The sequence below is a fragment of the Ursus maritimus genome, unplaced genomic scaffold (genome assembly GCF_017311325.1).
Source record: "Ursus maritimus isolate PB19 unplaced genomic scaffold, ASM1731132v1 scaffold_11, whole genome shotgun sequence".
NCBI lineage: Eukaryota > Metazoa > Chordata > Mammalia > Carnivora > Ursidae > Ursus > Ursus maritimus.
The window spans coordinates 13,237,983-13,254,380 of NW_024423453.1; the positions used below are offsets into that span (position 1 = coordinate 13,237,983).

Here is a 16,398-nt window from a genome sequence, read left to right on the forward strand (position 1 = left end):
AACCCTAAAAGCAGCTCGATTTCTGCTTCTCAGGACCTCCAGCAAAACCATTTGGGCATGGACAAAAGCAGATGGTTAGAATAAAGGTTTTGGACTACTAATGGAGATCACTTGTTAATTTGATCTCCCCAAATACCACCCTCCCTACCTAATTGCTTAAAAATGCAGTAGTAAACTTTAAACATTAAGACAAAAGAAAACAACAAGGGCAATCACAAAAAAGCGACATCATCAACATTTTTACAGTCCTGTGCAAATCACAGGACTGTGTACAAATCCATACTGACTTTGCAAGTGAGGCTCTGACCATGACACTGTAATGAATCCAGAAAGGAAAGTTCTGGCTTCCTGGAAAACAGCCTTCAGGAAGATGCGAGAGGACAATCTCACACAGAATTGAAAGCCCTCCAGGTTTTGTCTTCACTCTGCAGAAACACTACCTGCAGCCTTACCCCTTTGATAATCATTCACTATTGATTTCATTTCTATACACACATGAACTCGGTAGGGCCATAATCTTGTGAAAATAAAAGAAATGTAGCCCTATTCTTAGACTCTCCCATCTAAATATTTACCCATCAAGCCCAATGATTAAGCCTTTAGGATCCCACTTAATTATAAAGCTGCCATTTGCTTTTAAAAGAAAACTAACTGGAGTCTTGCCAAGTGTGGACACAGTGTTTGCCATTATCGTGCATAAATCTCGGAGGTATTTGAAGACTTCCATCTTTGTTAAAGTTTTAATCACATCCCAAATAGGGGGAAAACCTTTTCTAATTTATTCCCTTTTTAGTGTCTTTACTCTTCTAATGAGGCCAATTTCTTCAGACCATATTTGTGGTCTGGAACGTTCCCTACTAGTTCTTGTTTTGATTACAATGGCTACCACTGGGAAAATCCGTGGTGATTTAAAGCGGAGCCTTAGGTACATATTTACTTTCAGAAATAAATGAACTAGCTCTCTGCTGCTTTTAATAACTGACATTACGATGATGATTATTTTCTCTCAAGTATTTTGACTTTTGCAAAATAAATAACTAATTGATGAGATTCGAATGGAATCTCAAATTAAAATCAGCCCAAAGGCAATCATCACCATCATCATCACCATCACCACCACCATTCTGGGTATCTGAACACTGTACCTATGTAAGCTGAAAGGAAATGAGCATTTTAAGGTACAAATCTTTAACCTTTAGTGCTTTTATGATTTGTATTCATGTATGTCCATTTTACTTCTGCTACCGGTAAATGTTAACATTTATATGATCCATTGGCCTGTATTACACTCTGTAAGACTGGAATAAATTCAAATGACTCTATTCTCAGCTTCGTAATTGATTGCTAACATAATTCAAAGTGATTTAATCTACTTCCATCCGAGGCCTTCCTAAATTAAAACTCTCTGACCTTTTGGCACCATCAAATTTAGTTGCATAGAGTGTATTGATCATTTCCTATACAAGAAAGATCTAATTTGCTATCATCATGTTTTTAAAATGCTATGTCATAATTTTTTTTAATTACCAGGAAGCTTTACAGATTACTTCCTTAGAGAAAGCTGCATTTCATTTACCTATCTGTTTTTTATTGTTTTGTTTAGTTTTGCTTTCCTAAATGCACAAGCAAAGTTAGGATCAATTATTTTGAACATTAGTCAGAAATTCTGAGGTATATTCCTTTGGGTAGTCCCTTGAGTAGGGGTTCACTCCCTTCAAATGATGATCTGGCATTAATCAGGGGGCATTTTGAAGGAGGAGGAAAGGGTCAGAGATAGACACCTGCTGCTTTTTAAAAAAACTTACAAATGTGAGACATGAAGGCATCTCCTACAGCTGTTCTGTGAGTGATGCTTCTCTTCTAAAAGCAGTTCGAGTTTAAATTAGAGTTTTAGCAAGAAGTCGTTTGGCTCTTACACTGGCATTGCTTCTTGCAAACCCAGATTTGCAAAACCGGCTGGGAATGGTTAAGGTCGAAAGCAAAGGATGGTGATGAGCAGAGCTGGGCTTCTTAGCTGAGAGATAAAGGAACAGTTTTGACTTCAGAGATCCTGTAAGGAAATGCTCTGGGAGACAGGTTCAAATAGGAGAAGGGGAGACATCTCTGATTATAAATACTCCATGACTCAATGATTCATTGCAGCATGGAAAGGATTTCTCTTTACACAAGAGTACTGGGCTGGGGTCCACTTATTACAAAACACATGCTCCCTGGAGCTTGAAAAACAGCTTCTATTTCATACCTTTCAAGAAAGCACAGCCTCTACAAGGATTACTTGAATTCTCTGTGTATTAACATTGCTCTGAAGCTGCTGAATATGTTTACATGATATTACGATGTTCAGACCTAAACTTAGTCAGTAAGACGTTGAAATGCTTTGTCATATTAGAACAAACATGGCTATTTGAAAACACCCAAGTAATTACAGATAAAGGACATTGTGTAGCTATAGCCTGTGCTGTTAAAAAAATCAAAGCTGAATTTAGGACGGATTTAGGTTCCATAATCTTTCGTAAGCATTTTTGCTTTGCTTTAAAGAAAAGTTTATTTGGAAGGTCTTTAAATAATAACGTAAACATGTTGCCAACTTCTGCTCTCAAATATGTTGCAGTTGACATTTAAGAGGAAATATTTTGACTGTATCATGTATCATAAAATTGTCAGAAAGTTCTTTGGCAGGTGTAACACACTGATTTAACCTTCTGGACTGACTTTTCTGTGTGCAGACCATCCAGTGGAGTAAATGAGACTTCCATCTCTGAAACTGAAAACAAAAGCCCAGAGCATCTCACCCAGGAGGGGCGCGTGGAAAGTACCACCCTGCAAATTCGACCAGCCGCAAAGAACCAGCACAGAGAGTTGTATGTTGCCTCAGTCAGGAGTGGAGCTCCTCTAGCTGAGGACCAAGGGAGCGGTCCCGGTTTTTCTGGGAGCATAAAAGAAGAAACAGGCCCAAGCTACCATGTGGCTCCCCATACGCTCGACTCCCAAACAGGAGGCTTAGCAGAGGGGATTATCTTAAGGGAGAAGGCAGAAGTTGGACAGCCAGGCCCTGTGGTTGAGCTACAACTGTCCCTTTCACAAGAGAGACACAAGGTCACCAATGTCCCCGTGGTGGCTCTCCTGGGAGCTGAAAAATCCAAGTCTCCTGACCCAGATCCTCATGTACAGCACGGCAGGATCGTCCACATAGATTCAATTCCCACTAAGGAGAAAGGGGAGCCTTCTCTGAGGTCCAGCAAGATAATCCAGATCTCCAGTGGCAAAGAGTTAAAAGTGATCCAGGGAAGTGAAGCAGGAGACGCGGGGCTGCCCCGAGTGGAAGTGATACTCGACTGCTTGGACAGGCAGAAGACGGAAGGGTGCAGGCTTCAGGCAGGAAAGGGGTGTGTGGATTCTCCAGTGGAAGGAGGGCAGTCAGAAGCACCTCCTTCTCTGGTATCCTTTGCAGTCTCATCAGAAGGCACAGAGCAGGGAGAAGATCCACGCTCGGAAAGGGATCACAGCAGACCTCACAAGCACCGAGCGCGCCACGCACGTAAGTCCTGCCCAGGGCCACTGCTGGGCTATTGGAAGGGGCCTGGGAGCTTAGGGCATTTTGCTGCTGCTTCACTTGCATGGATTTTTTTTTTCTTTTTAAAATTTTTCTTATGTCTCTCTGTGGTTTGAAAAAAAAATTTTTTTTATTAATGCACAGAATAACAAATGGGAAGTTGTGGAGAACACCAATTTCTGAAATGGAGGCAATAAGTTTGAAGCTTGTCGTAGATTTAAATGTATTTAAGGCACTTTCTTTTATCCCCAAAGGCCCAAGAGCTGTTCAAGAAAATATTATTAATGTGTCTCTTTGATTTGTCTCAGAATGTTATAAGATGTCAGGCAAAATAGTAGAGGGGAGTATTGGAAGTCAGGTGGACTCCGAGTTTAAATGTCAAAAACGGTTGAGTCTGCTGCTGAGAGGTATCTTGAAAATACAGGCTCCACCACTGATATTAAAAGCAGATCCTCATTTTGAAAAAAAAAATCATTGTGCAGCTTGATGATGCTTGCAGAAGTGAGTTTGACAGACAAGGACATGTGGACTCCTGAGCGGTTACACGATCCGCTCCGTTTTGTATGTCTTCACTCCACTGCAAAGCCTTTCATCTACCTTCTAGACACAGGAGTCAGTCTTCCGAGCCCCCTGGAGGCATTTAAATGTCCCCAAATGTAAAATGTATTTAAATTCAAGGCTGTTTACGGTGTTTTGTTTTACCCAAGGGAGTGATTACAGAAAGGAGAATGAAGATAAGAACATCAGTTAGGTTTTATGATTTTTGTTATTTTCTTTTCTCTCTCTCTGTCTTTTTTTCCTTTTTTAAACAGTTTTAGAATTTCATTTGAGGAGGTAAATGCTGACTAGCAAAGTCACTTGAAGGTATGAATGATACACAATGGTAACGAACTCAGTTATTCAAAGTACTATATTAAATCTTCTAACCTCTCCTTATTCCCTTCCAAGCATATTTTTAGCATAACCATTTGTAGCTTTATTGGCAAGTGCTGTGAATCGTCCTTATACTTGAAGCATCCGTATGCATCTCCACACTTACGGCATATTAAACAAGTGTATTAAGGCAGCACTCACATACTTTACATGTTGGCAGTGAAGTGAGCAGCAACTGTGCAACTGTGGCTGTCAGTTTAATAGTAAGTTGTATAACACTGGCCAAAAAAAGGACTTATGTTTGATAATGATCACGCTGTTTTCTCTAAATAAAATTCAATTGCCAGGGAATATCTGTAACTTTGTTATAAAACTATTCGCTCTGTTTCTATTTTATTAAAAAAAAAAAAGAATCATGAAGTCTGATTTTTTCCAGGGACAAAACAAAACAAAACAAAACAAAAAGCAACTAATTTTCAATCATAAAAGATTCAAAAAGTTTTTCTGAAATTTCCGTTTAACTATTTTGAAGAATTCAAAACTTGCTTGTGAATCATGCTCTTTATCACTAAATACATGAGGACAATTAACTGATGCTATAAACTAGTTTGCAGTTTATTTTTTCTAACAATAATGATAAAATAAAAAATTTAAAACTAAATGTTTGTTACTTCAAAACTGTCAAACTCTCATTGTAAACGACTTAATTTCTGCATCAGCTTTTACCTACAGTTAAGAGGGTCACTAGTCACAAAATTTTTAAATTTCCCCAAGATTTACACTTATTCTTGCTGCGACTGAAGTAGTGTTATATTTCCAAAATAGCAATCTATTTCAAACAAATTTATCTAGACAACTTTGTAGCTTGAATTTCTTACACGTATTCACAACAATCCTGTGTTCCAAATCATTAGCAGTTCTTGATTCAGTGCCTTCAATTATTATTCATTCTGTTTTTTTAGTTTATATTAATCCAGTCGCCATGAATACAAGGACTTTGGGGAGATGTCAATGTTTAAAAAAAAAAAAAGAACAAAACCTAAGTATTTAAATTCATTACATTGAAACACTTAGAAATTTCAGTTTCTTGCCCTCCCCACTGCCACTTTTTAAAAATGCTTGGAGACAGTTTTATATTGAGATTTTATCTTTTAAATGCGGAAGTACAAGGTATGTCTTACCTTGTTTTTCAGAAAATATTATGTCCTTAAATTATTTCCTTTTTAGTTTGGATCACAACCTATTAACTGACGTTGAGTCTCCAGCGTGTATTGTCACAGTATAAAGATCCGTATGCTGCGTATAGTCTAATCACCATACATAAAGATGTATTTACACGAGCAAGTGAAACAGACCACTGTGCAGAGATTTTTATATCATTGTATGTCATCATAAAAGTATACATTTTTAAAAGAAATAAGAAAGAGAAATGAGTTAGATTGCTTCAAAATTCAGTGGCTGATTGTAAGCATGTTTTCTCCATATTTACTTTCCCCCGGGAGAGTTGATTTCTGGGTTGCTATGAGGTCTTCTTGGAATTCATCAACTCAATATAATTTTTGTACTTTCCCTAGGGCTCAGGAGGAGTGAAAGCCTGTCAGAAAAGCAGGTGAAAGAAGCAAAATCTAAATGCAAAAGCATTGCCCTCCTTCTTACAGATGCCCCCAACCCCAACTCCAAGGGGGTGTTGATGTTTAAGAAGCGCCGCAGGCGGGCCAAGAAATACACCCTAGTCAGCTACGGCACGGGCGAACTTGAGCGCGAGGCCGACGAGGAGGAAGACGGTGACAAAGAGGATACCTGCGAAGTAGCATTTCTGGGCACGAGTGAATCTGAGGTGGATGAAGAGTTATTGTCTGACATTGACGACGGCGCACGCGTTGTGAACTTCGACTGGGACTCTGGACTCGTGGACATCGAAAAGAAACTGAACAGAGGGGACAAGATGGAGATGTTGCCAGACACCTCAGGCAAGGGCGCCCTCATGTTTGCCAAGAGGAGGGAGCGAATGGATCAGATCGCGGCCCAAAAAGAGGAGGAGAGGGTGGGTGGAATGGCAAGCAGAGAGCCCGCTGCTGTGCAGACAGACGGCCTGAGAACCACGGCTTCCGACCAAAGGAAGGAAGAAGAAACCGGAAGAATGCAGAGCTCTGTGAGCAGAAGCTACATCGAGGTGAGCCCCGGTCATGGCCACGTGCCCCAACACAATGGCTTCACTGGGGTGTCCGACACAGCAGAGGCCCAGAGGATGATCCCTAGGAACAGAACAGCCAAACCCTTCCCGGGGTCTGTGAACCAGGCAGCGACCCCCTTCTCCCCAACCCGGAACGTGACGAGCCCCATGGCGGACTTCCCGGCGCCTCCGCCCTATTCTGCAGTCACACCTCCACCTGAAGGCTTCTCCAGAGCCGTGTCAAGCCCGACGGCTGGCCCCGCACAGCCTCCTCCGTGGCCCCAGCCCGCCCCATGGTCCCAGCCAGCCTTCTACGACTCGTCTGAGCGGATAGCCTCCCGGGATGAAAGGATCGCCGTGCCAGCAAAAAGAACAGGAATACTGCAGGAGGCCAAAAGGAGAAGCACGACAAAGCCCATGTTCACTTTTAAAGAGCCCAAAGTAAGCCCAAATCCTGAACTCTTGTCACTTCTTCAAAATTCAGAAGGCAAAAAGGGCACTGGAGCTGGAGGCGATTCCGGACCCGAAGAAGACTACCTCAGTTTGGGAGCAGAGGCTTGTAATTTCATGCAGAGCTCCACTGCAAAACAAAAGACTCCACCTCCTGTCGCCCCGAAACCTGCAGTCAAGTCCTCGTCCTCCCAACCAGTAACTCCAGTTTCTCCGGTCTGGTCCCCAGGAGTGGCTCCAACCCAACCTCCTGCCTTCCCCACGTCCAACCCGTCGCAGGGCACCGTTGTCTCCTCCATCAAAATAGCCCAGCCTTCCTACGCTCCTGCCCGGCCCGCGAGCACTCTGACCCTGGCTGGTCCCTTCAAGGGTCCACAGGCAGCAGTAGCCAATCCCAACTACACACCTAAGCCAACGGCTCCCACACCAACAGTAAACGCTGCTCATGCTGGTGCCCCGGGACCATCCAATGAGCTTCCAGGAATGAGTGGGAAAGGAGCCCAGCTCTTTGCTAAAAGGCAGTCGAGGATGGAGAAGTACGTGGTAGATTCCGACACAGTGCAGGCCCATGCTGCTCGCGCCCAGTCTCCCACTCCGTCTCTACCAGCCGGTTGGAAGTACTCCTCCAATGTCCGAGCTCCTCCTCCTGTGGCCTACAACCCTATCCACTCCCCCTCCTACCCTCTGGCTGCTCTCAAGTCTCAGTCATCAGCCCCACAGGCCTCCAAGACAAGCAAGAAAAAGGGCAAAAAACCCCTCAATGCTTTGGACGTCATGAAGCACCAACCATATCAGCTAAATGCATCCCTGTTTACTTTCCAACCTCCTGATGGAAAGGATGGCCTCCTCCAAAAGTCATCCGCCAAGGTCAGTTCAGTGCCCGCCGTGAAGCAAGCTCTTCCTCCCCGGCCCGTGAACGCTGGCTCGCCCACTACTGCGCAGGCCTCGTCTGTGTACTCGGTGCCAGCATATAGCTCTCAGCCTGCCTTCTTTGCAGAGGCCACCTCACCGGTCAGCGCGTCCCCCGTGCCCGTGGGCATTCCCACCTCTCCAAAGCAAGAATCAGCCTCGACGTCTTACTTTGTGGCACCAAGGCCGAAGTTCTCAGCCAAGAAAAGTGGTGTCCCAGTGCAGGTGTGGAAACCATCTATAGCGGAAGAGTAATCTCGTAGCCGAAGCTGAGTGTCCACTTTGCTTGAAACAAGTTGTTTGCAGTGTTACTTGAGTCCCTGAGAATGCCTAGCAAGTCCTCGACTTACTTAATTTCAGATGTCACTTCCCAATCTGGGTCCAAGGAGCATAATATTTTTAATGAGTCAAAAATCTAACTCAGATTGACTTAAAACATATTTATCTTCTTTGCACACTTAAAAAATATGGGAGCACCCCCACATAGACATGTGCCGTTATATTAAGTAAGCAGGATACTTAGGATTTATGCTTTAGTCACAAGAAAGACAGTGATCAGTGTTAGCAGACATTGCACACGGCCTTTATGTAGCGTAACAGCTGGGCTCCTATGGTGAAAAGGTTCAAATGTAGTGAAAATATAACATGTATTGACTGCGGTTTCCTTCTTAGGTAGTGCTTTATCTCTATTACTAGTGTTACGGGATAAGAAATTTATGGAGGACAGGGATCAGCTCTGGTCTGTCAACCTCAGCCACCTGTTCGGTACTGCAGGGGGGGCATTCTGGGGATTGTTGAAATGTACATAGTTTAGTAGGAAGGGTAAGGAAGAGGGTGTCCGTGATGACTGAGCACTCATGTGTTAGGTTCTTCGCCAGATGTTTTCTATGTATTAGCTCATTTCAGAAGACTTTCTTAAAGTAAGTGAGATAGGGCAAGAAGGATGATTATCCTTAGAGACTGATTTCCATCTTCTCTTCCCAGTTACTTAAGAAACGAAGTGAGTGTATCTCCAGTTGCCCGTGAATGTGTAAGTTTGTGTTCCTCAGCCGAGGCGAGTGGTAGAGCACGGTACACAGGAATGACAAAAAAGGGTGAGCAGGCTGCAGATAAAGGTACTTAGGACTATTATTTTCCCTCGGGAAAGCACGCGATTGAGGCATGAAGGGTTACTGACGACAGGGGCTGATTGTGAAGCACGAGGAACCCCATGTGTGTGGAGGCCGTAGGGTGAGAACACACAATTATCAGCATCATTTCTGAGCGACCTCACAGATTGTTTTCCTTGTGTTTGTTTGGCTTTCTGCCTACCGCTTCTCCCACTGTTCCTTGCAATTCTATTCTCACACCTTCACTTTGTAATTTCTATCTGATGGACCAGGAGGATTCAGGCAAGGTTACCTTGTAAATTTGGATTGGTCACACATCATGCCGTCATCCAGCTGGCTATGAAGGTAATAATGTTACTGACAGTAAACCTGAAGACCTTTCTCATATCTATTTAAAGTCCAAGTCTGACCAACCATGGAAAATATTCAACAGGAATTAATGTAGAGAACCACGAAACGTTTTTGACAGCTCCGAGGAAAACCATCTACTCAATACAGGAGATATGTTTAGAGACATCTTATAAAAACTTGCCTGCTTTGAGGGTACATGGTACTGTTTTAATCCTCTGAAAATGTCTGTATTCCTGTTCTTTTACTGCTGTCTCTGTCAACCTGCTATATTTTTCACTATCCTATTAAAATATCACCATCTTCTTTATCTGTTTAATGCCCGTATTTTTAAAAATGATCTTCTCTGTAGGAGCTGTTCTGACCCAAGTCATTTCTCTGATATTTCTCTTCTATTGCTCCCCAGATCTCTGAATTTCCTTTTGTGAGCGTATTCATTTGTCTGCACGTTGTGAAACTCTAAGACAGAACACACGAAAAGAATTAAGTCAGCTACAGGACAATGAGGCTGTTTCTTTTGCTTTTTTTCTGGAAAATCTTCCATTGCCTTTGGTGGCAGTTTACCTAGAGGTTACAACCACAGGATGCAGCTCGGTCCCTCATTTACCTTTTTTGGAAATCAGCTAGGGAGATTAATACAGGGTAAAGGAAAAAGCAATCTATCCATTATATAACACTATTGTTTGTATTACTTGTTCCCTGCAAAGGAAGTCTGTTAAATGCTGTGCATCTTACATTCTTTTCTAATAGGACAACCAAAAAAGGCTTCTTAAGGTGAAGCAGGAAAGGAGATCATTTTTATAACTTTGCATTCTTGACATAGCATTTAAAGAATGGTATGAAGTAGAGGAAAGATAATGGAACACAGCGTAGTTAATTTGAGATCACCAGTTCAAATGTAGCCTGGGCTGGTAATGACCCACAAGTACTCCCAGTTGTCCAGTGGTTTGTGGTATGTAGGAATGAGAAGTGTTTTCAGTCCATTTCCTGTAGGACAGGTGGCAATCTTAGCGGAGCCCCTATTTGGAGTTGATGACTAAACACACCACTAGCATAACTGGGAGTGTCATAGGGTTCCCAAAAAGCTTCTAAGAAACATGCCAGGCACGCAATCAAAGCATCCACAACCTCGACCGGGAACTGGAAGCATAGGTCTCATCTTGAATCGTATGGTCCTACATTATGGAGGAGGGGTGGGAATCCTCCCAAACGGCATCTGTGACAGAATGTAACCATACTTGAGGATGGGGGAGTGGGAGGGAAAAGGACCGAGCCAGCACCCTGGAGTAAGAGGGATTCCCTTTCCCTGTTCTCCTCGACCAGAGAGCCTCCTGGGAACTAGCATGCAGAATAAGCCGTATGTACCACCTGAAAGGTTGGAGTTATAGGAATGATGTCAGTGTGGCAGGTGGGAGGCTTAGAACTCATGACCTCAGCTTCCCGCCCACGGGGCATCCTTTGCAATCTGTGTGTTGTTGGCTTTGTTGTGGTAGCAGATGTTTGACGGGTAGGTTGTGGGATATGAGGAGGCAGGTTTGGTTTAGTTTTTAACACCTTGCCTTGTCCCTTGTCCTTCGTTAGCTTAGTTTCTAGGCAGAGCACCTGTGAAGTCAAGTATTCATCACCAACACCGCAGCAATGATCATTGACTGGGTGCCTGTGTTATGTTCGGTGCCGTATGCATCTTATCCCAAGGGATCCACTGTGCGGTTTACAGGCACTGGGACATAAAATAGAATGTAGTCACAGTCACTGACGTGCTGCAGGATCTCATGCAATTTTTTCCCACGAGTTTCCCCTTAACAATGCCTCAAGCCTCTCTTCCTGGACCGTTGTGCCATAATGAGTGTGCACAACACTAGATATTCTAGGAAGAGAGGCGTACATAAATCTAAATACAGCGTATGCCTCTCCGTCTTGTAGGAGAATAGGTTGAATCACAGAACTGGTAAGACTGGGAATCTGAGCATTGCCACTTCAATCTTAAAACATTTACGATTTTGTTTCTAATATTTCAATAATACACACATTCTGTTTTGAGAGAGGAAGAATCACAGTTTCTGCATTTTGACTCTTCATTCATAGTAGAAAGCATAAGTTATTAGGAATATGTTTTATAAGACACATTTGGGTTGTCATTCTGGAGCATGTAAAAGTTTGTACTTCAAAATATATCTAGCATGATCGTTAATGATAACACGTATCTCATTTAATCTGCACAAGAAGCAACTCATTTAACTGCAGGAAAGCCGATCCGAGTTACACACAATTCTTTCGAGCAAGCCAGGGTTCTTTAATCCTTCTAGATTGTGCTGACCCCTTTCAAGAAATGGCCTGCTTCTTAGGGACAGCTGAGTATTATCACACAGCCTAAATTCTAGCCTGGCAGCGAGAGTCACATCTGAGATGTCAAAAACAAATGATCCGCGTTTAAAAGGGTGTGGACTAGCAAACGTGGGACCATTGTCCTATTTACAGCTACTAGGTTAAAGAACTTTGAAGGTCGTTGTGCTGCTGACAGGCATATCAAACACTGGCACTCCGTGGCACTTTCAGCCCCTTAAGAGCCCGAGGAGACACAGGGGTTAGTATCTGAGTGTGCTTTAGCCTGCCAGACAAAAGCCCTGGCTGTGTATCATTTTATCCAGTTACAAAGTTGAGAAGCTGCAAGCACCCGTATTCTAAGGGTGAGTTCCTGAAATCCGCGGCTGTTCTATGAGTCACAGCCGGCCCGGCAGGAAGGGTATTTGAAGTCATGGTTATCAAAAAGAAGTGATTGTTTTCTGCAAAGCTAAATGCTTAAAATGCTTCCAGAGGGAAGCTGTGGGCAGCAAGCGTGCTCATTCCCTTCTAAAATCAGAGCTGTCGAGTTTGTTTTAAAGATTGCTAAGAGTTCATGAGAAAAATATATAAATTCTAAGACCCAACATTATATTCCCAGACACACTGACCCTCACTGGTCTCATGTCCCCTTATCACTGGACTCTGGGGGACACAAAGACTCATGTAACACTTCAGTGCTACTAAGTTCGTCAACAAGTATTCTGGGAAAAAGCAGAATCGAATTCTTCTCTAGGCTTCCCACCAGGGTTGGCCAAAGGCCATAAAGCAAACTCGCAAATTCCCACAGGACCCAAACACCAGGCAAAATCACTAAAAGAGGCCAGTCTCCATTTCTTCCTCTATGGTTAAAAAAAAAGAAAAAAAATTATAGTCTATCCTATGGAGCCACAGGCCAATAAAAATCAGTCTTCTGGAAGAGCCCCCAAATCAGACTTATTCTTTCCTTAACATTGTCAGATACAGCCAGTTTATTAAATTTTCAAAATATTAATATGTTCTTATGGTACGTATATCTGTACACCGAATGACCTCTCGGCACTTGGAAATCACAGAGCTTACCATTCAGGGGCAATTGAGCGAAGAAAAAATTTAATTTGAAAATATCAAATCCTGTCAGACATTTCTCAGACTCCTGATTTTATACGAGGTTTGCTAGCTAGTAAAGTATATCTCAAGTATAAAGAGGTTAGGGTTTTTACAGGGTCCTATAGTTTATATCATTTTCTGTTATTGGTACACAGAATTTCTTTTACCCCTGTTACCTCATTCTTGGCATGTTTATCTAAATTATGTGTGCTTTGTGACTGGTGAAATATACATTCAAGGTCCCTAATAAAAATAGTCCCAAGGACTGACTTTCCAGCCTACCTTCCTTCCTCTACCTGATAAACACTATTAACACTCAAAATAATACCGTTCGTATGTGCCATGGAGAAATCCTGCTTTCACAGCCTCTAGTTCCTGAGCTTCTTGATAACTATTAATGATTCGTTTGCGGAAAAACAAAACAAAACAAAACAAAAAAAACGAAGGATTGCAGCCATGGAGAAATCCTGCTTTCACAGCCTCTAGTTCCTGAGCTCCTTGATAACTATTAATGATTCGTTCGCGGAAAAACAAAACAAAACAAAACAAAAAAAAACGAAGGATTGCATTAGCTCTAAGTTGAAAAGAACTGCACAATCTAGGAACAAACTGAGACAATTTTTCTTCTTGGGAGTAAATATCAAACAGCAAAGTGTTTTGTTCTTCAGAAGACATTTTAGAAGTCAGGGGATCTTTGATATCTTTACTTAACAATAATCTGTTTTCAGACCACTCAAAGGCCCCGAGTCAGGTGTTCTGGTCCAATGCAGGACTGCATGGACGGGAATGGATGCTGGGCAGCCATGCAAACAACCTTGTGAGACCCGAGGAAAAGGCAGAAGTTGGGGGGCGGGGTTCATGTGTTACGTTTCTACTACGTGCCAAGAACTGTGTTAAATACTTCCCATAAATTATAACAATAGCTAACATTAACTGAGCACGAATTTTGGGTCCTGAATTGTGCCAAGTATCTTTCCTAGATTATCTCTTTTCTTCTATTGAGATATGATCTACGTATAACATTATATTAGTTTCGGGTGTACAACATAAGGATTTGATATTTGTATTTATTGTGAAATGATCACCTCAGTGAGTGTAGTTAACATCCATCACCACACAGTTACAAATTTTTTTCTTGTCATGAGAATTTTTAAGATCTCCTCTCTTAGCGACTTTCACATATACGATAGAGCATTACCAACTATAGTCACCATGCTGCACATTATATACTCCAGACATTTCATTTGGTCCTTGGAATAATGCTGAAAGGAAGGTTTTATTCCCAATTTACAGGCGAGCTGCCTGAAATTCAGAGAGGCTAAACAACCTGTCGGATAGTCATTAAGCTTTTAAGTCATTGGCTGGGTTTGGAACTAGACCTTTGTCTGACATCCACGCCTGGACCTTCCCTTCTGTACCACATGGTTTCCATAGTCTCATTAGACCCAGAATACCACTCCGTTAATAGTTTTGTGTTCCCCAAACTATTTAGCAAGAGCCTACTCTATATAGGCTTTATAGATGACTTTGACCATGTTGAATAACATTAGAAAGGACCCCCTTACTTTCCTCGGATTGCACATAAACTCAGAGGCTTTGATGGTATGTTGGAAATGAAAACCAGCCTCTGAGAAAGAAGCATCTGTCCTATAAGTGAAAAAGGTGAATTTGACAGTGATTTTGTACTAGTTACCCAAATTCTTTTATTTTCTTATTTCAGGATGAATAGATGATATTTATGGGCTGAGATTGGGGAAGAATTGTCACTTTAAAAAAAAAAAGCAAAATTGGAGACTCTCATAAAAGGAAGTATTCGCCTAGGCTTCATGCCATTCTGACTACATGTAGCTCAAGGAACATTCTTATTAAATAGTGAAACGGCACCCAGCTTGGCTTGTTACTAAACCCATAATAACTTAAGACATTTCAACAAGAATAACTCTAAACAGAATAATAATGCAAGCGTCACAAACTTTCAGTGTTTCAAATCTAAAAAATAGTTGTCACTGGAATCTTAGCATTCCATGAAGTCTCTCCTGGATATGCATGAGGCAGCTAAAGTTTCCAGCCACAGTGTCCTCAATGGAGCATTTCTCAACAGTTATTTCTGTAGGAAGACTTCCCAGCAAGGACATTTTTACACCTTATGTTTTTTCCAGTAGCTTTTTTTCCCCCTTCAACTATGTCTCACTGTTATTTTCAAAACATCTCCTGAGGAACTGGTGTAATGGATTCTAAACAGGGGGTCTGAGCATTCCCATCACTAACTTCAAGGAGAGAAGATGTGAACTTCTAAGTTCATTGTAAAAACCTCCTCGTTATCTTTGCAGAGCTCTGCTGCCTTTATTTAAAAATCATAGAGCCACTAATAAGGTGATAATTATGAGGGCTTACCATATGCTAGATGCATAGCTAACAAACGTTGACTTTTTCAGTCATCACAAAATGACTATAAAGTAGATACTATGATCATCCCATTTTACAGATGAGAAACTGAGGTAAAGAAAAGGAACTTGTCTAAGGAGGTGGGGAAAGGCTCAAGACCTGACAGTCAGGGACCAGAGCCATTCACTAACCACAAGACTACATTACCTCTCTTGATCGCAAGACAAAGGTCACAGATGAAAGGAATTGTCCATCAGAGCAATAAGTTTTAACTGTCTCAGAAATAACTCAAAAGTTACTTTAAATCAATATGAAAATCTAAATCAATATGAAAAAGACTTCTTAGAGCTTCGAAGCCCCAAATGACAGACACTTGTAGGCAGGTACAAGGGGAGGAGAAAAGCTATAGTTTTATTTCTATCGGCCTTTTTGCTTATAACTCATTACATGATAGGGGGGAGCCTAATACTTTGCTAGTTACCCTTGATCGGAATTTGAACTAGACCAAACTCCTCAAACACCCACTTCCAGCCGACTAGCATCGTATATTACTGCTAGGGCTGTGCTAGTTTACACCAGGTAAATTAAGGAAAACAAAGAACAGCAAAGAAGAAAAATTTCTCAAATTTTAAGAACAATAATGCAGAAAAATAGTCCCCTCCAATTTTTAAATTAAAAAAGTCACAATTTGGTTTAGGGGAGGCAAAAGGTAACCATTTCTTCAGTGACATTCACCTGTGATTAGGTGAGAGCATGCACGCAAACCCCACGCCTACAGAGGCACATTCTGTCCCGGGCCCAGGTGCCTGCAACTGCGTCAGGCCCGCCTCTGGCTCGTAGGGAGGCTCCAGGCAGACGCTTACGCCTTTTTGAGCCTCAGTGTCCCTCTCTGTGGCATGGAGACAATACTGGGTGCACATCACAGGTCGAGCAGGTTAAAGGAATCCACAGTGTTAGGTGTATAGAACGGTGCCTGGCGCATGAAAGCGTTCAACAGGTGCTAGCTACTAGTGTTACTGCAAGGGCCACTTAACAAACAATAGCTACTGTTTCAGAAACTTCCAAGGAGGAAAACACACACAGCCATTAGACAAGTTCTTTCATTTTTTTCTGTTAATGTGCATCCCAGTTTTAGGGGTCGAACACAATAAAAAGACAAAAAGCAGAAA

General features: G+C 42.1%; 2 protein-coding genes across 2 annotated transcripts in view; both read left to right on the top strand.

Annotated features, from left to right (window-relative positions):
- The window catches only part of SYNPO2 (synaptopodin 2), a 163,722-nt gene that overhangs the window by 130,405 nt on the left and 16,919 nt on the right, over nucleotides 1-16,398 (top strand). The window lies entirely within an intron of this gene.
- Nucleotides 879-13,109, top strand: LOC121101842 (synaptopodin-2-like). The gene is made up of 3 exons (XM_040626197.1): nucleotides 879-925; nucleotides 2,727-3,538; nucleotides 6,001-13,109. The coding sequence occupies exons 1-3, from the start codon at nucleotides 879-881 to the stop codon at nucleotides 8,211-8,213; spliced, it is 3,072 nt and encodes a 1,023-aa protein (XP_040482131.1). The 3' UTR covers nucleotides 8,214-13,109.